At 33.7% G+C, this 22,562-nt stretch overlaps 1 protein-coding gene across 2 annotated transcripts in view; it reads left to right on the top strand.

Annotated features, from left to right (window-relative positions):
• The window catches only part of LOC148285511 (A-kinase anchor protein 200-like), a 34,102-nt gene extending 11,947 nt beyond the window's left edge, over positions 1 to 22,155 (top strand). The window contains exons 2-4 of one of the 2 annotated variants that reach the window (XM_088224200.1): positions 17,132 to 17,316; positions 21,665 to 21,846; positions 22,079 to 22,155. In XM_088224200.1, coding sequence (XP_088080326.1) covers positions 17,137 to 17,316; positions 21,665 to 21,790 — 306 coding nt within the window. In that variant the 5' untranslated portion in view covers positions 17,132 to 17,136 and the 3' untranslated portion in view covers positions 21,791 to 21,846; positions 22,079 to 22,155. Of the gene's footprint in view, positions 1 to 17,131; positions 17,516 to 18,491; positions 19,602 to 21,664; positions 21,847 to 22,078 lie in introns of those variants that run through there. The other variant, XM_088224208.1, reaches the window with a different exon arrangement.
• The last annotated feature ends 407 nt before the right edge of the window (positions 22,156 to 22,562 follow it).

Below are 22,562 nucleotides of genomic sequence, written 5' to 3' on the forward strand. Positions count from 1 at the left end.
AATAAGTTCGAGACAACTCGCGAATGTCAGCTTGAAGAGGAAGATATTATAATCTATGTTGTTTTTCTATGCCCAATAAACGATTGTTATCCTGAATTCCTATCAGATTTCTCCAATATTAACATTTCACTTCCCACCAATATCCTCACTCTCTTATTAAAATTAATGGAATTAAGTTGTAAATATGTTGTAGATAGTGTAATAATTAATATTAACATACTGATTTGTGTTTCTATAGCTTACTTACATAAACATGTGTAAAATGGTGTGAAAAACACTCTATGGTTGGAACAACTCAGTAACGAGGTGAAAAAAGCCCCCAAAAAAGAAAATGAGTTCTTACACAGTTTTTCTTTCATCGCTGAAATTTATTTGTCTTTTGTTATTGTAAAAATTTTTACGCGGTTACCTAGATTAGTCGACGATGCATTATTGGCGTTTTTTTATTTATTGTAGTATTGTTAGATTCCAGGATAAAATACAAAGAAAATAAGTATTTCGCGGTTTGATTTGTTGAACGTAGTTTGTATTATTTCACAATTTGCTTAGTGTATTTGCAGTAGGTATAGGTACGTGTTTTCAAGCTCGCAGTAATAATAACAAAATCCAGTTTGAATTCCTAAATAGTTTACTAACGTGGCGTGGGAGGGTCCGATATCTTACTGAAAACCTGCTTACTCGGTGCGGGTGTAAACTATGCATAGCGCCCCCCGATTAATATATCGCGATGTGTGTGAAAGCACCGAAATGGAAAACTTAACTTAAAAGAAAAAATACAAACATTTTTTTAAATAATCATGTTGCTTAAAGAAATGTAATACATACGTTAATACTATGTATCACGCCATTTCTCCGTAAGTATTGGCAGAGAAGAAGGACCACTATGTACGCCTGTCCCGACATATGTGCTCCGCTATTGTGTTTTCTTTTCACACTTGATGTTTTGGATGTGTTATTTTCATTCATGTATTGTGGGTAGAGGGGCGTTTCGGTTATTTTAGAGTATGAGTAGCAGTAAAAAATACCGTTTCACAAATTAAAATGTTTCGTGAATCCGTTTTATAAATAACAGTTTAGCGGAATGTTGTTTTTTCACTCCTAGCTTTTTAAGTACTTTACTTCAGTAAAGTAATTTATTGGCTTCCCATAAATATCTAGCGCACTCAATTTCAGGTGTCATTAATCGATTTATTGTTTAATAATATCCCTACTAAACTAGGATTTTCTAGAGCCGGGGTAAGATGCACGTTCTGATGGCTGTATTACTATAATCTGTGCTCATTGTATTCATCCACGTAACAAATCTACTATGTTATGAATAAATAATTATTTTTTTTAAATGCCGTTGCTCAATTTTTGTTAATTAAAAAGAAAATTTTTAACTTTATAAAATATTTAAAACATTATATTTAAAAAAAAAGTTATTTGTTGACAATTCTTAACAGAATTCCATTGTAATTATATCATAACTTATATTTATTACTTGAACATATTATTTTATAAGAACCAAGTTCAATAGAAACACATTTATATATATTTTTATGTTATTCCAGACCTTTAATCCACAATCTCTTTTGATTTTTTAAATTCTACTTCTGCGCTTGATGCTTTAGTTTTTCGTTTTTTAAAACAGTTTAATTTATTTTCGTAAAGCTGTTTCAGCTATATTGGGAGAATAATCGTTTTTTTTTTACTACCTACCAGACCCTTTCACGCGTATCGTGCCAATCCAACCGGCCTGGTAAAATTAGGGTAAAATTATTTGTTTATAAAATTTTGCCAAAGGAAATCGAGAGAAGATTAGTAGGCCTTTATGGTGTTCTGGTCGTGCGTTTACCTGCCAATTAATAGTTTGAATTATCACACGATAAAAGTCAATCCTTCCTATGTTTTTATCGGACGGGGTGGATTTTTGCTGTTCTGTGAAAACGGCCTAATTGTGTGTCAATATAATAAAATGCTGACGGGGTAGTACAAATTTAATCAAATATTGTCCGGACCTAATACTGTTTTTTTTTCAAATGTTGGTAGTCGGGACACGAAAATACTAAATCGTCAGCATACAACGAAAACTGGCCAAGTCAGAATTCTTGTTCGTTCGTATGTCGAGATTGAAGTTTTTGCATTGACACAAACTTATAGTTTTGCTATTTAGTACACCATTGATTTTAATTTTGTTTTGCTGTAAACAATACAAAGCATTTGCGATGCATGCATTGTGTTAGTATGGAAGTGTTCTGATTTTTGACAATATTTCCTGTAGCAGATGTTTATAGACTGACTTAATCAATATCAAATTAGGTATCAATTATGTATAAAACTTTGGGGTTTATGTAGACTTGTTTTTTTTCAGTAAAAGATACCATCCAGCTTTATAATTTAGTAAAAAATCGCTAAATTTGACTTGGCCACTTTTCGCTGTGTGTCCAAGAAATATTCGTTTTGTAAATAAAACTTGTAAATATTAAAACGAAATCGCCCATCATCGCGATTTATCCCAATCGCCGGTTTACCTCCTGCTCTACCGTTGATATCAGAGTCCTAGTGTCATTGCAGTCGACATTTAGTTCCACTTTCAGCTTCTTTCGTAACCACCTGCGCCTGTCGTTATCAAAACCACCGAGTTTTATAATTTGTCTCGGATTTGTATAAACCACAAGTTGACGGGTGCCTGTAAAGCTATGAGTAACGGTACCCGAATACAATAATATTGTTATATTAATTCTATAACATGTCGTGCTTCTGAATCACCGTAACGAGAGATACATACATTATTTTGTCATCCAACCGCATGTGTATTTTATGTATGTTAGATATACCTAAATTCATAGCGAAATATTCATAAAAATCATTACCCAATTCACCCGATTAAAGTGGTGAATTACAAACGCAGAACACCCCCTAGACTATAGAAAAACTATCTTAATTATTTTCATTCTGCTTGCGTTAAGGTCGCGTCTTAGGCATGACGCCATTACATTTAAGGGTCGTTAAATAAGTCGGCCTCGTGGTGTAGTGATCAGCGCATTTTGCCTACCATGCAAGAGGTTTCTGGTTCGATTGCTGACACGATATATTAAAAAAGAGGTTTTTACGCTAGAATATTTTATAGTCCCTGGACTGGCACCTGAGGCGTAAGACTGATCATCTTGCCTTTATGTGACAAAAATGATTAAGATACGCTGCGATTGGTTTACCAATGCAGTACTCTATGCACCATAAGGTGCGGAAAGGGAATGATGATAAAATAATAGTCCCCGTAAATAATGCTACCCATCTGTAACGCAATATTATCTTCGGCTGGATGCAGAACTTTTCAGGATGTTATTTATTTAGCGTATGGCAGGAAACGAAAAAACATGAAAATTATAAAAACAAAATCAAATTTAGTAGTCCAGATGTAGGCCAGAATATTAATTCCATTTGACAAAAAAAAATAGGAGAGAAATTTAATACTGAAAAACTAATAAGGATCGTGATAAATTATAAAACTTCTGCACGGCTTAAATAGTACGTTGGAACATGCAAATATCAAAATGATAAAACTTTTTTGAAAAAATTCGGTCAAACTGTAAAATTAAATGTGCCTTACGTACAAATATTTACAGAACGGGTACTTTCATGCCGTAGGAGTATGTTAAGATTTTTTTTTAATTTAGTGGTATCTAGAATGCAAAATGATCTGCAATATTATTAATATTTCATATAATATCTATTATATGATAAGCCATTTGAGTTTACAAATAAGTCTAGGTATTTTTGGGTCAATTGATTTTAATTGCTTAAAAAGAAGTGATAATCGCTAGTTCCAGAATGTTGTTAGTAAAGTTGTCACCTATTTAGTTAATGTCTCGTGATAAAATATGTACCACTACAAAAACTCTGTGCCAGATAATATAGCATGGATATAAAATTGTTTGCATTATAGCTATATTTTTCTCACGAGAACGTTGTCCCGAATTCCGCGCTTAAAATAAAATAACATTTTAATGTGCGTTATACTTGTTCTATACAATTTTACGTATTGCATACGTATACAATGTATGTATATCAATTTTTAAATGATTAACTGGGTATATCGAATTGATCACCGAAGAATTGATTTATATTTTTCTTTCCAACTGGTTGCGCTCGGCGAAAATAGGATTTCTACAAGTTCTATGTTATTATTATACACATAAGAAAAGGTATATATGTGTGTACTTGTGCAAATACGTTCCTATATTATTTTTTTTTTGCCGCAACATATCGTTTCTTTAGAACAGGCGTTGCCTTATAGGAACCGATAGATCTTTTCAAGTATTCCGCTATACCGCACTCCTCCGCTTGTTTGATTTATCCTTAGTGCTTTAGTAGACTATTTGTCTGTAATTTTGCGTATGTGATTTTTCAAATATATAAATAAATAATTTTTTTTTTAGTTTACTGAGGATATTTGTATGCGTAGATAAGTAGGTATGTATCTATAAATAACTTTTTTAATGACTTAAAACAACACACACCTGTATCTGTAGCTATTTTTTTTTGGTTTGTTCGTGTTTAACTTTATTGACTTATTTTTACTAAATACTTGTAGAAATGTAGATCAAAGGTTCTCGGTTTGAACCCCACTCCACCCCAACACGATTCCCACTTTATAATAGTGAGTTATTTACAACTAATTGAAAGTGGCCTAAAAATTTTAATATTTGTGTAAATCATAATGTAAATACGAGCCCTGGTATTCTGAACGCTTTCGCGCGCGCAGATAACGCTTTTTAGTCCCTATTTATGTACTATGAGTGTGGCCATATATAAAGCAAGGCCGCGATTACAATCGGAAGTTAAGGACGTCATACCTTCACCACGACGGTATAGTTAAAGATAAATTCCCTCTGCTTTCAAGTTTTGGGTAGGTACATCGATATGTATCAAGGGTAAGTATACGCCACGGTAAACATATCTGCGCACTAAAGTGACATGCCTTTATTATGACGCCATAGAAGAAGACAAATTCTCCTGAGCGATCGCGAAGATACACTACCGACCCTTTATCTTCAAGTTTTGAGGTAGGTACATCGGTTTGTACCGAGGGCTCAAGTGCACCACGGTAAGGCCACATTAATTCTGACAAAACTGTCAGTTTCAAAACCGATCGGCTAGAAGCAGAGATAATGTGGCTAGATGGTGCCAAATTAACATATAGCAGCATCTAGACGTTCGGTTTTAAAACTTGGGTTGGTAAAAATATTACTATTATAAGAAATATAAGAATATTTTTTCCTGTTTTTCTGAGAACACGTATCGAGATATCAGAGTCAGCTTTGTAATTATACCTCGGTAGATACAGACAAAAAGTTAACCAAACCGTCTGGGAATTATCAAGCGTCATATAAAAATCATGTTCAACACAACATTTGTTGCTTCAGTTGCGATTTATTTGAATTTTTAATCGTTCTGAAGTGAACACTTTTGATAAAAAGCCTAACCTGTCATAACAGTAGCCCATTTAAAATAAAAGAGATATACTTTATTTTGTATTTAGTATCGAACGCGGAGTAAAGTTTCAGCATCACTTATTGGTTGAATTTGATCATATGACTTAATTAAAACGCGTATCGACATGTCGGTATATCAAAATTCGCGATACTGAGGAGGGTACAGCTATGCCTCAGTTATGAACGCCATCTTCATCTGTACATATCGAGACGGTATACTTCTGTAATATCTGTATCTACCTCGGTATGTTCTACCTACTTGTCGTCTCGACATCGTATGATCGAAACATACCAATGAATGACCGCAAAAATTTGATCGCTTTATTTACTTCATTAACATTTAAAATAGTTCTCATTTATATTTTAAATAGACTTCTGTGATAGAAAGTGCCCACTTCAAAGCGATTATAAATTCCAATAAATCCTAACTCAAGCAAAAAATGCTCGCTTGAACATGATTTTTATATGAATTTCGACAATTGCCATGACGGCATTCTCAACGATCGCCTGTTTTTGTCTACTGAGCGATCACAAGGCCGACTCTCGATACGTTCTCCCTAAACTAAATTTATTTTTTTACAGTGGCAACATTCTCTTGTATGTTAATAGGGCAGAATCTAGCGACATTATTCTTTGCATCTCGCCGCTCGTTTTCAAAGCTGCCAGTTGTGTCAGAATTTAATTCGATTTCAAAATTTGTTTATTTCTATCTCATATTTTTTAAGAAAAACTTGCCACCCTCAAAACGATTAAAAATTTAAATGAATCGTAATTAAAAGAAGAATTGCTCGATGGAACAAAATTCACTCGTAATGCGTAGTCACTTGATGCGTAGATAAACTTATCGAGGGATTCTAGACCCGTCGATACAAACCGATGACCTTACCTCAAAACTTGATGGTGGGGGGATCGGTAGCGTATCTTAGTAATCTGTCGGGAAAATTTTATCTTTAACTATGATGTCATACTGAAGCTATGTCATTTTAGTGCGTAGATATGTGTACTGTGATGTACGTTTTCCTTTGTTTAATATCGATAAACATTCCCAAAACTTGAAGGTGGGGGGTCGGTAGTGTATCTTCGTAATCGCTAGAGGGAATTTATCTTCCCATTGTAATCGGGGCCCTGGTAGAAAAGTTATATAAACCTATCGGTATGTACCGATAAAGATAGCGTTTGTAATTAGCCCAGATAAAACCATATTTCAAGACTCACTTTGTCTGTATATCAGCGGTTTCCAACTTTATGCTACTACGCCTTGAAAAAAAAAGCAATTCGCGCCTCTTTATCTTTTATTTTTTTAACAGATATAGTATATAGACACGTTTAAAATAGTTATGAAAAAATATATAATCAATAGTAATTAAATGAACTTATGTATAAAAATGTTTTTTTTATAAAAAAACGAATTCAAACTGTTATGTTACGTCATGAAGTTTTATTTAAATAAATTTGCGCCTCTGTCAACAGTCCGCGCCTCCAAGCTCCCAGGTTGGGAACCGCTGGTGTATATTAAACTGAAATTACAAATTAATGTTAGTATTAAGAAAAATAATATTTTGTTTAATATAAGAAGAAAAGAAATTATTGGAATACTGTAGATTTTTTTATTTTACATTACTGAGTACTGTAAATGATTAACATTTTTTTATTCTTGATGCTTGCCCATAACAAGTATGCATTTAATGTATTTTAAAACCTAATCAACTAAAAAAAAAACTGAAATTCTTTCGGTAAATTTTTGAAAAACCTAATGTAATGTCGGAATTTTCAATAATTATTATTATTGTTATCTTGTGTTGTATTTGTATACTAACCGTCCGTTGAAAGCTTTGTATTTTTAATCTTATCGTTATTGGGATAAGAGTTTTATTTTGAAGTGCTGTGGAATTTAGGATTTTTGCGAATATCGAAATTCCGCAAATATTTGCTTATCGTGTATTTATGATGTTATTTTCCCGTTTATCGAGATTTGTACTCTGAACAGATTTGGCAAACAGGATTTTTTCTTTGATTTGCTTTTCTCTGGGCAGAAATGAGAGATTTTTCAGGTTTCCTTAGTCCGCGCGTTCGTGGTGTGGTAATATCGCACTGTCCGGAATTTTGTTTCCGTCATTTCATTACTTTTTGCAATGAAAAATGCATCTAATGAACAGTGTTCACATCCACGGTAAATTGGTATTTCATTATATGCTAAATTTTGTGACCCATTTACTCATTAGTCATAATGTTCATAATAAGTAATACTTAACTGATTGTGATACTGTAAGAAGACATTATCATATTGTCTTGTAGCTCGTAATGATCATTTAACCTGTTTTCCACATCAATATCACGTCGTTATTGGTTATTAGTATTCGTGTTTGGCTTTGTTCGGTATAATAATTATACCAGTCATAATTACACTAAATTGTATCTCAAATGTCTCATTTATCGTTACCTTATTGTGCTATTTTGCCGATACATCATAATATACTATATTGGAAGTTTATATTGCATTCAACAGAACTGCGTAGGTATGTTCAATTTAAATAATCTATCGCTCCAATCCCGACCTGCTTAATTATGCTTGTTACACATGAATGAAAGTCTGTCTCTACGGTTGTTGACTACCTATTCATTTAAAACGAAGCTTTTGGTAGGGGACATAAAAACGGAGTAGCTCTTCAAGGTGACGAGTGATGAGTGTCACGGTAGCTAAGTGCCGTTGTGTGTATTTTGGGTAAGTGGTGTTTCAGTGACAATACAACCCTGTTTCACCTATCTACCTGTTAGATATACAAGAATACGTACCGAAAATACCGAATAGAAGCATATTCAGGTTCACCTCTCTGACTTGATAAAATTGTTTCGTGGTGAACTCGAGCGCGTTAATTGTTGTAGATAAAAAAAGAACAACCTTGTCCAGAACCTTTTTAAACCGAGTGGAATTTTTAGGATGCGAATGCACCGTCAATTGTGGTTTACTTTGCATTTTTTCAACTGCTCACTGTTCAGTTGTTACCTTTTCGGTATTCTGGAGTGACGTGTTTTACCTTTGTCGTGTAGGATCTAGTCTTTTGCATATTTTTTAACAAGCTTTCCAAACCTTTGTTGTTTTTATGTATCTATGCGTCACGGAAAGTAGTGTTACGACGATTGTTCGAATCATAATTTTACAGCACATTTGAATACATACCCATACACTGAGTTGTGTTAGTATAACGGTCATTGTTTATTTCTTTTCTTATATTCTCAAAGTATGTACGAGTATGTGAGCGTTATACCATGTCATTTTCTTACGATATATTTAACAATAGACAGTTAAAAGTTTACTTATTTACTTATCTTACTTATACTACAGAATGCTCTTTTAATAATAGGTAATAATCGCGTTGTTTCAAACCAGCAAAACCAATTGTGATAATTTACTTTGCAGATACGGGTGTTTACGGATACATTCACTGTAATAATAATTATTGGCATTTAAAAAATATGAACTGGAATGCGCCTTTCTTATAATCTTATTTCAAGTTATCTATTGTAAATAAATATCCTAACTCCCAAGCATATCATAAGTATATGTACTCACAAATGCAATGAACCCCTTTTAAGTACCCTAATCATATAATTTATATCTAGCTGTGAAGCATACCTATTTATGCCCCTTCGAGGGGTACTTGCTTACATTAAGATTTTTAAAAATTCTTATTTGGCCGGTAATATCCTCAAAAGTTTGCAAGTCCAATAAAATAAAACTTTTCTTGCTCCTGGTTTTATTCCTTTACGACATTTCAAATTTACATCTACGGCAATATTATGTAATATGTAGGTATAAATTCCATTACTTTTTCTATGTTTGTTTTATCACACACATAAATATAAATAAAGAAATTCACTATAAATGGCAAGAATAGATTAGTTTCGAGACAATCCATTTTTGTTTGTCCTTGCCTTGTAAATCCTTTTTAAAGTTTCAAATAGATCCACTGGACAAGTTGCAGTGTTACTGTATATAATTACTCGGAAGGTTCGTTTTACGTTCTCTAGTATTGTGTGTATCACATATATATCCTTTGATACACGTCTGTTACAATTTGTCGACTCACCGTAAGAGGGTTACTGAACTCGTCTTTCGGAGCCATCAGTCTATTTCTCGTGCGTTGAACACGCAACTATTCTATGAAATCTGTATATAATTACACTGACGAAGGAACAGTGTTACCCTACCGATTCAGGCGGGCATAAAAAAAGTCATCATCGTCTCCGTGACTTAGATAAACCTTCAATTTACCCGCCAACTGTGTTCACGGCTCCGTAGAGAACCTCGTTTTTGTGATAGGTACTTAATATCGTTGTCTTGCCAACAAGTTTAAAGAATAATCAAAAGTACTTTATACATTTAACTTTGTGAAAAACAATGACATATAATTAAATAGACACGTTACAAATGCGTATGGCATTTAATTTCGTAGGTAGTTGCCTTCCTTGCATCCCGTTCTCACGTAAATATTTTCTAAGTATGTTTATTATACGCCAATGGTGAAAATTATTACTCTACAACTGTCCATACTTAACAATATTTAAAATTTTAACGATGCTTAACGGCGCTGTTTGATTTTAAATGCAGTGTTTCCTTGTTCGTCAGTCAGGTAGTTACGTTAAATTTCCATATTAGTGAACGATTTTATCACAAATGACTCCACACCGCGCCGCGCCGGGTTTGTGATCATCATCATTGCCCTTCCGCACCTAATGGTGCATAGGGGACTGCATTGGTACACCAACCGTAGCGTATCTAGATTATTTTTGCTACATGAAGGTAAGGTGATCAGTCTTACGCTTCAGGTACCAGTCCAGGGACTGTAAAATATTCTAGTGTGAAAAAAACCCTTCTTAATAAATATATCATATCAACCATGTCGGGAATCGAACCCGAGACCTCTTGCATAGCAGGCAAATGCGCCGACCATTACACCACGAGGCCGACTAAAATGGGTTTGTGATAGTAATTTATAATATTAATAGTCTTAAAATGATTGATTAAGTCTGCATGTACGGGCCTGTTTTACACGTATTGCGCCAATCAAGTCGGTGCGGTAAAATTAGGGTGGGTGGATACTTATTTATTATTTTCTTTTTTGGTTTTATTTATTTAGTTTCTATTCGCGGGTAAAAATTGTGCTAAAAGAAATCGGAGATTAGTCCGCCTCATGGTGTACTATTTCGTGTGTTTACTTGCCAATTGATAAACGAAATAATTTGAAAAAATATATTGATGAACCCATCCTATGTTTTTTTCTTAAGGCCATCCACGTTGAATAGGTCAGCGATAGGAGAAGACATACGTCGTTTGGAAAGGGAATACACATGCGTCCTAAATCGTTTTGTATAGCGCTATATCTCTCTTTCATCACCGAACTGGTTCGAGGTAAACGTCAAAAAATATTTTGAGGTTATAAAAACGAAGTTTTCTTTGTGTGTGTTTGTTTGTTTATGGGGTTTGTTTTCTGTGTACTGTGGTTAATTTATTTGTTCAAAATAATGAAATAGGGTATTAAATAAGGAGAAATAGTGAATTAGTAAGTGCTGAAAGGTATGTTTGAATTATTTGTTCTAAATGAGTGAGATCACAATAAATACTAAAGTTAAAAACATTTTATTATTATAAATGATCTACTGTCATTTCATTAAACTATGAAATAATTATAAAAATAAAATAATGGTATGTACGACCGAAGGATAAGAAGTATTCATAATAAAATATAAAGGCATAATATAAATTAGGTGGCCTCCGTGGTGTAGTGGTTAAGACGCTTGACGCACCGGTGAGAATACAAAAATTCAAAATGTGATTCATCTCAAACCTGGGTATTCTGTGCTGTAATTGGGCCCCCTGACCTGTTGTGGTGTAATGTGGAGATACGAAACATCAAATGCAGATCTGTACCCTTTATATCAAAACCACATTTTGAAAAATAAGATTTAAAGACTAAGAATGATTTTATTTTATTTTTCACCATTGTTTTTATTTATGATTCGCTTCGTTCATCGTCATTAGGGAGTATTAAATGTCCTGACAGTATAGCAACTGTAATTAAGCCAAGAAATCCTTCAATATGTACCACCTATCCCTAGATTGTTGGTGTAATTTCACCATCGAAATATTTTACTCATTTAAATCATATTCATGGTGAAGTAGCACAATACCCATATATTTGATAGCTAACATAGTCAGAATATTTCAATATAGCTTTCAGCGAAACGATCTTCTCGAAAGTTTATATTTCGTTTTTTATTATATAAATAATAAATAAATAAATTGAAATATTAAATATTGTTTCTTATAAATATATTTTACATTCTCACAAAATATGTCCGTGGTGTAGAGATTAGCGCGTTAGGCTACGGTGTATGAAATCTTGGGTTTTACCAATATGGTTGACATCAAGTACTTTTTATTTAAACAAATGTTTATCATTGCAATGTTTCATTTTCGTGGTTCCTGGATTGGTATCTGAAGCGTTAGATTAAAAATAAAATTATTGACGTACGCTGCGATTGGTAATCAATACAGTTCTTAATTTTAAGTGTAGGTAAGGGCAAGAGGGAGAAAAAAGATCGTAAATACTATCTTAAAAATCTTGCTTTTTTACCGGCACTAATTGCAGTCATCGTTCCGTCCTTTACGTTTACTGTGTTTTTGTGAGAATTATTAAAAAATATTATCTCTCTTCAATCCGTGCCTCGTGTCTGAGGATGGTGATTACGCCTGACTCCAGACATGGCTCGTCTGTAAACAGTCTCCCTCGATCTGGAACGGTCTTGTGCTCTTCTATAGGCATTCGTCAGTGATGATTCTGAAGTTACTGAACCGCTCCATCTTGTCGGTTGACGTTCACGCGACCTTGTCCCTTCGACACTTCCCAGGAGAATAGTTTTCTTCAAACTATCAGAGTTCCCCCTGGAAATATGCCCAAAGAAGATATAATATTTATAATTTATTATGGCAATATAGTATTTGTAAGGGTTTATTTTCAAACATCTATGCGATTTGTAACTGCGTGACAGTTATTATGTTTTATACAATTTATCGTAAATATGTAGCTTATAATGAAATCACTTTTACTGTAAACATGTGTAACGGGCACTGAGCCTCATTTCGTCAAGTGTAATGGCGACTCAACATACCCACTATCAAGATTTTCAAGCTGGGCTCTCGATTTAAATGACAAGTCATTTTTTTTTTATTATTCAATCCGTGTACAGGATATAGTGAAACGGCGTTAGAAAAATAATTATTTATCAGTAGATCACATTCGCGCTATGATAGATACGGAACCGGATCATTACACAGGGAACTATAATTTACGTAATGTAACTTTTACAAAAACGGTGCTGTATAAATCATTCATAATACTGGTAGATCATTCCTCCAATATAGCGTTTTTTATCAACGTTTCTCAAGTCAAACTTAAAATTAGACAGCGGAGAGACTATCACTCCCTCTCAATTCTGTTCAATGCGCTGTAGTCCTAACGCCCCTTTATACCTGCGTGAAAAATTTCAACGCTTATCAGTTCATAGTTTACCTCTTCGTTCTAATTCTCGAAGCCCTCTCTTAATACCCATCCACAATTCCTCTTTCTTCTCTAACTCATAAAGTGTCCATGCCGCTCGACTGTGGAATCATCTCCCATCCACCATCAAAGATGTTACTACAGTATCTCTGTTTAAATCACGTCTGAAGAAACATCTCCTTTCTCTTCCTTAATCTCTCCTCCTTTCCTTTTTTTTTATATTTCCCCATTGAGTAATGATATTGATTTAAGGTAATTTATAAACAAGTACATTTATTTCTATTTTCAAATATCTTTAGCTTTTTTAAAACCTTTATTTTCTATTAAATATGAATTATAAAAATAAAACTTTTATTTTTTTGGTTGGTTGGAAGAAATTGCCATTGCCCGCCAATGTACAATTAACATTATGTACAAAAAGTTAAAGAAACAAAAAAAACATGCATACAATTTTTTCTTCCAAACATGTTAAATTTTAGGTTACCAATGAAGATACTTTAAATGCTCATGCAAATATACTCATTTTCGTACACAAATATCGGTTTTTCTTTACAGACAGTCGAAGATAACTCTGTCAACTTCCCATTGTAATATTGGGGGCCAGGTCGGCAACGTAGCAGTGCATACTCGTACTATAGTAATTGTAGCAGTACCCAGAGTAGAGTACTTCGCGCATGCAGTAGGTAGAGCACAATGTAAAATGCCTACAATTTGTATTGTTGGATGAGAGTTCGCGCCGCGGCTTAGTCGGGTTTGATTTACGAGCGCGTTATGAGCCATTCTGGCCTTACTTACATTCCCATGATTTACTGCCTCTCGTCCAGGGAGGCAACTCTAATCCCAGCAGACTTATGAAACACCGCAATTATTCTCCCTGTTCAGTTCCTTCGTGAATTTTATTTATTAATAAAATCGTATTCGTTATCTACCTACGCTTATCCTTATTTATATTGTTACGCGTAGAGCGAATAAACGGTGAAAGAATGGATTCAAAGATAAATAATGCAGATTAGAGGCATGACACGTTCTAATTCAATAAATAATACATTCAAATTGACATGTCAATTGGCAATGCTTTATCAATAATGTTTCAGCCTCTGTTTTTAGAAGAAAGGATTTTGATTTATTTTGGAAATCTTGACCAAAAACCAAATACCCAGAAAATAAATTCCCCTTAGTTTAAAAAAACCTAAGCAAGTCACTTGTAGTTTACGGGACGTCGAGTAATCAAGATAAAAGAGGGAAATGTCCACTGGAACGGAATATATGCCTTGTGTTCTGCGCTCCGGGGGCGGGAGCGGGGCACCCTCCGTCTGAGCGTGACACGTGTACCGTACCCTCTCGGTCTCGCTACTCACTACTCCCTACTCCCGAGTCCGCAACCCGTAGCCCACAACCTACTGCTATACTAACCTACATCCGCATCGTACACCACCCAAGAACACATTCATTTTCCTTATCCTCTTTCCTCCTCGGTTCCCCGGGAAGAAAGTGTTTTACACGGTGATTTATTACGTCGTTCTGACGATTTTAAAAGGGTTTTTAGTACAATAATATGATAAGACGTTCGGCATTTGATAACATTCTCGAAAGCATAACGTGATTTATAAAGCTAAACCTATTTAAGGCTTACATTTTTAGGCATTTGGTCATTTGTCATTTCAAGCCAATAAACCATCTCGCAGTGATCCTACATCACATTTATTCCAAACATATAAATTAAAAATAAGAAGGATGTCGTCAAAAAAATATCCGAAAATTTTTAATTTACGTAGTTTTTAATCATTTTTAATCTATAATATTAATACTCTAGAAATGATTAATTGCGTATGTCCCTTATACTTGCACACAGGAACTTGGGCCTTATTATCTCGGTATCAACGCTAAATCAAGTTCATTTTCGTATGTTCAAATTTAATATTATATTTAATATTCAAACGGAATAATAAGTATCTTTTTTTTTTTTTAAATTAACCACGAGATTTTATTTTTTCAACTATTATTATCACAATAACATTTACCTGTAAATAGTTTTTTTTAAATGAGTTACGAGAATTTAGAATATTTTTCAATCCCTTAAAATGCATTGTGACAATGACTTGGAAAAATATAATAATAGATTCCCTTAAATTGAATTATTATTTACATTGCGAAAATGATTCAGTTGTATCCTCAATAACAAGTCGTTTTAATTATTATTGTGGATGGACATGAGGCCCGAAAGGCCGAATTGTCTACCATGTGACAATCGGTGACAGGCGACTGTTGCCTGCTAGTTAAGCATAATTTACCTATGCATCTGAATCCTTTCCGAAGTCATGTCAAACTCGCGGCACACTTAATTTTTTTCCGATTACGATTTCAAGCTGTAGATAATATAAATCCAACAAGAAAAACTTACCCGTAAACATTTTGAACGCAAATTGATCGTCTAGTTCATTAGTCAAACATTTCTAAAGTTTCAAAAGAAAATGATTATATTAATGGTCAACTAAGATCTAACATTGTCGATTTGTGCACTATTTTGTTTCAACCGATGTTTAGTGAATGCATACAATGGCAATGTCCCGTTTTAGACGACCGTAAAAATCCACACGAGTCAGACAAAATTTGGATTTGATTTATTTATTTACTTATAGGTTGTTGATTACTCATTATTTGAGAAATAAGTCCCAACTCTATGGGACTAAAAGTCCTGGGTTAATGTGGAACGAGCAATTAGTTGAACAGACACATGAGTATGTCATCAGAAATATTATATAGGATCAGAAACGTAACAACAACAATAAAAAAAACAAAATATACGACACATCAATATGGTAAACAGTAAACTCAAACATTCGGAAAATCATTAGGGATTCTATTATTATTTTATTTATTTATTGAAAGGCAGGCATTAACGAGTACACCGTGGGGTTAAATAATCTCCTCTCGATTTCCTGTTGCAGAATTAGTTTTTATGTGAGAGTAGGTACTAAATAAATAAAATAAAAAATATTCTAAATATTTATCCACCATAAATTTACAGTGTCGTGTAGATTTGTACGACCGCGACCGGTGTGAAATCAGCCTGTGTTTAATTGACTGTACTGGGAAGTTAACATTTATCTTTAATTTTATCTACAAAGTAAAATTAAGTTTTCTGTATGAAAAATAGACTATGTATACAATTTTTTTTCTAAACATGTTCAATTTCAGGTTACCAACGAAGACATTTTAAATTTTCATACAAATTTACATCATATTTCGGTTTTACTTTATAGATAGTCAAAGATTTGCTTATAAATGTTGATAAATCGAAAGTGATGGTTTTTGAAAGGGATGAAAATACAACTAAATGCGAGATTAGTGTGAACGGAGATATTCTGAATCAGGTAGAAGAATTTATGTATCTGGGAAGTATGTTTACTAGGGATGGAAAGACCGAGAAATATATTGAAAGGAGGGTGAGTGCCGGGAACAGGGTGAACGGTGCACTGAAATCTAATTTGGCAAACAAATGTTTATCGCAGGAGACAAAACTAGCAGTTCACAATGGAGTTCTAGTGCCAACTCTAATGTATGGGAGCGAAGTATGGAATTGGAAAAATGATGATGAAAGTAGGTTGAATGCTGTCGAAATGCGATCCCTCAGGTGAATGTGTGGTAAAACGATGTACGATAGGTGCACAAATGTCGAGATTTGTGAACTTTGTAATTACATGCATTATCGACAGAATTAAGAAAGGCGTGCTGCGTTAGATTGGACATGTAGAACGAATGGACAGCGAAAGAACGGCCAACAGGATCTACTATGCGAATGTTGATGGATACAGAAAACGAGGAAGACCGAGAAAGACATGACACGATCAAGTCCATCAAATACTTGAAGATGGACATGTCAAGAGTAGGAATATCGGCGTGCGTGCATGAGAAGATGTATGAAAGTAGAGGAAGCGAGGTATGTATGCAAATATAAAGTGATATGGCGTTCTATCCTCTCTGCCTACGGCGCGATGGTTTCTTTGTTTGTTTGTCAGTCGAAGAGAACTCTGTTAATTCCCCATTGTAATCGGGGCCCAGATCAGCGATTGTAGTTTGTTTTGTTGTTCACAGGCACGATGGGTGCTAGGCAAAGCAAGCGGTCGGTGGACATCACCACGGGGAAGGAGGCGGTCGCGGAGGGCGGCGAAGTTGCCGCGGGGGCGGGGGGAGAAGGAAAATTGGAAAGGATCGAGGATCTGGACACACTAAAACCGCAGCTTAACGGGGATGCTGCCCACCAGGATACCGAAATCTCCGTAAGATTGTCTAAATTATAAATAGGGTAAACGATGCAGTGATGGGCCACCCCCGGTGGTCGGACACTCAAGTTCAGTAAGAAAAATAAGAGAATGTCAACTCATATTTACTCAAGAAATGTCTAGTGATAAAGTATAAATTATTTAAATCATCAAAATATGACATGGTTGGCACCACTAAAATATCATAATTAAATTTGTTGAACAAGTATTAACACATGCTCTCGTGTTTGTAAAACAACCATGTTTTTGTTAAGGAATTCACTTTGTTTGAAATCTAATAACTTTTTCTTTTTCAATGTATTAATTTTTCAAATACAATCAGTTAATGGTGTAATGATGTAATGATGTAATCAAACTATTCAATGTGATTATTTGGTGTATTTCTTTATAACTGCTGTGTTATGCAGGTGGCCATTAATTGTATAACATTTTTAGTAAATTTCAATGATAGGCCAGGGCGACCGATCACAAAATGTATTTCATTTTTAAAAAATTATGACGTTTTGATGAATTTTATCTGTCGTCAATATTTTGTATGCTATAAGTGTAATTTTAGTAATTTGTTAATATTCATACTAAAGTCCTTAAAAGTTTATTACATAAAGGCATGTGGATTCATTTGACGCAAATACTACTTGAAAATGTTTAGGTAAAAACATTCATAACACCGATGTAATGGAGTCTCGTGGAGTCTCAATCATGACACTCTTTTGTCAAAAGAACAGATTGTAACAAAAAGAGTTTTGCAAATACATCATTGCAAGTTTGTTGATATCAAAAACGTTCTTTTTTTAAAAAAAATTAAAAGAAAAAGGAAATATTTGCGTTCTTATTATTAACCCAAATATTTCGATTTTGGGGGCATTTTCAACGAGCTGTAAATAACTCACTATTAGAAAATGGGAATCAAATTGGGGTGGAGTGGGTTTCGAGTAAGGTTATTAGAGAAAAACAATCTAAAAATCTAGACATTTTTCGATTTTCTTTAAATTATGAGGAAATTTACTAACGACGAAGAAAATCATGTGAATAACTACCTTATATCAAATCATGTATAAATATCCACAACTGTCCAATTCAATGAACCAGGTCCGTTAAACACCGAAGTTGAAAATAGTTGTGGGTCATCGAGCAATCTACGTGAGATTTTATTATGGCCTGATACACCAAAGAGAAAAGGAAAACGACAAACAAAGATAACTTTGTTTGCTACCACATGCACATGTGAAAAATACAGGGTAACGTGTGAAGAAAAAATAATAAAAAAAGAAAAACTGAAGAAGTAAAATCAGAAAACAAAAAAATAAAATAGCTAGACTATTGAAAGATGGATGGAAAAAGTAAAGACAACTGTTTGTGTTTTATCTCCAAAGAAACCATTTAAAAGATTCCAAAATTACAGTGTTCTCAATGAAATACATATTCACATGCAAATTGCATTCCACCCAGTCATGAAAAAACATATTCCAGGTGGTATAATAATTTCTCTTTTCCTTTGTCACGAGTGCTTCATCTCGGAAGATGATCTGAAAACTTGCGATAAAAACGACAAAAGTAATGATTCTTTTAAATGCAATGATAACGAGGAAATAGACGATTCGTTTGACAAGGAGATAGATTAAATTTTTAATAACCTTCGACTGAACGTTCGCAAGTATAATTATTTTCATCGTTTTACAATTATTTGTATACCTATTAATAAACGAATATAAACTTTAATATCATTACAATGATGAAATCATTGTTTACTGTTGTTTTTATTTTTAAAATATTGTTATTTAGCAATTTGGTTAAATAAAAACTTTGCTCGGCCTGTGGTCGATCGCTGTAATTTTAACTGGCCCATAACTTAATACATGTTTGTGTCGGATCACTGTGTTATTTAATGCCTTTTTATATTTTATTATTTTTTAAGAAAAGTCCAATAAAGCTCAGATACTAAAAAAAGAAATGTTTTCTGAATGGAAATAATATATTAATTTTATTGAAATATCCATTCTGTTGAAGTAGCCCGCTAATGAATTGGAACAATTTCTTAAGTGTCTGATCACTATACCGTTTTTCCTATACCTGATTCCTATTAACCAACAATATGTTTTCCTTTTCAATATGCAAATGCGGAGAGTCCTTAACAAGGCCACAGCCGACTATCCCGCCAGATCCACGCACTAAAGTTAGAGCAGTTGAAAGGAACAGGCCTCCGTGGTGTAGTGGTCAAGACGCTTGACTCACGCACGGAAGGTTCCGGGTTCGATTCCCGGTGAGAACACAAAAAATAAAAATGTGATTTTTCTCAAGCCTGGATGCTGTGTGATATAATTCACCACTGTAATTAGGCCTCTTGGCCTATTGTGGTGCAAAAAAAAAAAAAAACAGTAAACTCAAACATTCGGAATTGCATGAACACCGTATTTTGCTTTCTCGCACTTGCTCCTGCGAAGCTGCGTAATAAACGCTCACCTCTATGCAAGGAGACGAGCTGTTTCAAATAAGATAATATATTGTTAAATATCAGAAACATGAGCTTTGAACTTATTTTTCTTCCGAATATTTACATATTCTGATTTGGGAAATATAGTAAAAATCTATATGAACAGCAGATATTAATGCTGGCTCAAAGGTCTTATCATTGTAATGTTATTTATATATCATGCGTTCAAATTATTTACTGACAAATGTTGATGGAGTTCCATTGTAATGATGTAATAACTTATATTTACATTACTAATTAAAAATACTCAGTACACTTCCACTTATTTTTTTGACCAATTAGCGCTTTCACCCTCTAATGGGCATCTTCGGATTAGTTATCCTGGAAGCCAAATTATCACGGGGGGGAATACATGGCAAATTAAGGATAAGTATGTTTATGGGGAGTTAGGTTATTTGAGAGACAGATGGCGGCGAGGTTGAGAAAATTAAGATGAGATTTGAGTATCTCGGAGGCTGTAAAAATCTATTTCCACGTTCCCGCGTATGAATAGACGGAAGCTGTCTGATGATGCCCATTAGAGGGTGAAAGCGCTAATTGATCGAAAAAATAAGTGGAAGTGTACCAAGTATTTTAAATTAGTATCTTATGTGTAAATATAAGTTATTACATGCAGTATTGTTAATTATTTATAGAAATATTGTAGTGGAAGGTTTTCTGGTAGTTTTTGCCCTTGTGTCTATATCATTCCAATTGACACTTCCCTTGAACATGTTTCATAAAATCCAATAAACACTAAAAAAAACTATACAGTTATTTAGACTTTGAATTTTTTTTTAGATATGTTAAACAGAAAGTGATATTCAACGAAGTAGAAAAGCGAGTGTATTTAGTCTTTCATCTCCTAGAGTACTTAAAATCTTTCCATATGACTTCAAAAATATATTTCAACAAAAAATTTTTTTTTATTAATTCGTACATGTAAAAAAATCTTAATAGTCTCCAAAATATTAACGATAGCTTGCTTTATTTAATGGCGATATTTCGCCATTTGTTAAGACGTTGTTGTAGGTAACTTTAAGTTTGACTTAAATTCAATATTTCCATTTGTTTTTAGTTTTTATATGCAACATGTATTTTCTTTAATTTTAAGATAGAATAAATAAAATAATTAGTTTGAGACCCCTGAAACATTATATATACACAAGTAGTCGTACTTGCTACCTAGATGGGTTCATGCTCATTCGGTTGTACATAGGAAGTAAGTACTACTGACTTTGCAACAATATGTATGTATTTATTTGATATGTAATATATTTTCTTTACTAACTTTGTATACTATGTGGAAATCTGTTATTAGTTCTGAGTTTATACACTATATCTGTTTGTTTACTATACTGTTTATTACTGTATGTAGAACTGTTGATTTCCAAATAAAATAAATAAATAAAATAAAATAACCGATGAACCGGGGATTCAGTATGTTTGTATAATAAACTCATATAAATGTCTATTAATTTTTATTTTTGCTGATCTTTTGTGCCTAACAATGTGTGTCTATGTAAGAACAAACCCAAAATGCATCTTTTTTACTACTTCTCTTTTATACTTAACTCTTTTACTATAAATCTATTTTCTTTATATTATATAACTTTGTATTTAACTTTAAATGTGCGAATTGGCTACGGCCGTTAGTTATAATAATAAATAAATGAATACTGCATAACATCACCTTGAGGTATATTATTACGAAAATGGGACCATATAAGTTATCCACAATAATGATCATAATAAATTCCGCTCAACTAACACCCGCCTACCGTAAAAGATACCCAAAAGTAACCAAAAGAAAGTCTCTCGCATTTTTTTTTATCAGGGGATCTTCTTTTAACATTTCAAGTTTTTGTTTTTTAGGAGAAGGAGAAAAAAATGCAAGAAGAGGACGAAGCTCAGGAAAATGCTAAGGATAATAGTAACGAAAAAGAGATTATCCTGACTCCAGTTACGGTAAACGCAATGGGGAAGGCGAAGGAGAAGTGAAAGACGGAGAAAACACACCGGAACCAGAATCAAACAAAAAACCAAAAAAAGAAAAGGCAGGTTTCAATTGTCATTATTTTTACCGCGTGTTGTCGCGGTGGGTTGCCTCTTAAACACGAAACTATCTAAAGTATTAAAGTTACAACTTAAATATTTTCTTAAGTTACCGGTTTATAATAAAGCTACCCCGCCATGCGCACCGCCGGCAGTCAACACAGTGTGGTTAAACCATTTGACTCTATTGTCTTGGAAAACTTCATATACTTACATTTGACGATATGTTAACAGGTTAAGAAGAAATGGTCTATCCGATCAATAAGCTTCAGCAAAAAGGATAAGCAAAAACCACCAAAAAAAGAAACAAATGGCGATGCAGAGAAGGTCCTGAAGAGGTAAGTTTTATATCCACATATTATTGTGAAACTAAAAGTCTAATCTAGTAAATAGTGAACAGCATTTAAAACAGAATTCTGCTTATATTTCGTATAATTTGTCTAAATCCACGACGTGCTCCCATTAAAACTAATCTATATGTTGCTGCCATACACAAATACACAGTTAATGAATCATTTGAAACAATTATTATTGTGATTACGGAAAATGAGTAACATTATTCCGCATTTACCGTGAACCAGATAAGTCTATTTATAGAGAATATTATAAATGTGAACGACTCTGTATTTCTAGAATTTCCTTATCGCTTCTTAGAAGTTAGTGAAATTATCGCGATATTGCGCCTAGAATGCACCGAGACGTTCGCACTACGTGCTGT

Source organism: Micrasema longulum, unplaced genomic scaffold, assembly GCF_059751315.1.
Source record: "Micrasema longulum isolate JH-2025_06_02 unplaced genomic scaffold, ASM5975131v1 h1tg000030l, whole genome shotgun sequence".
NCBI classification, from domain to species: domain Eukaryota; kingdom Metazoa; phylum Arthropoda; class Insecta; order Trichoptera; family Brachycentridae; genus Micrasema; species Micrasema longulum.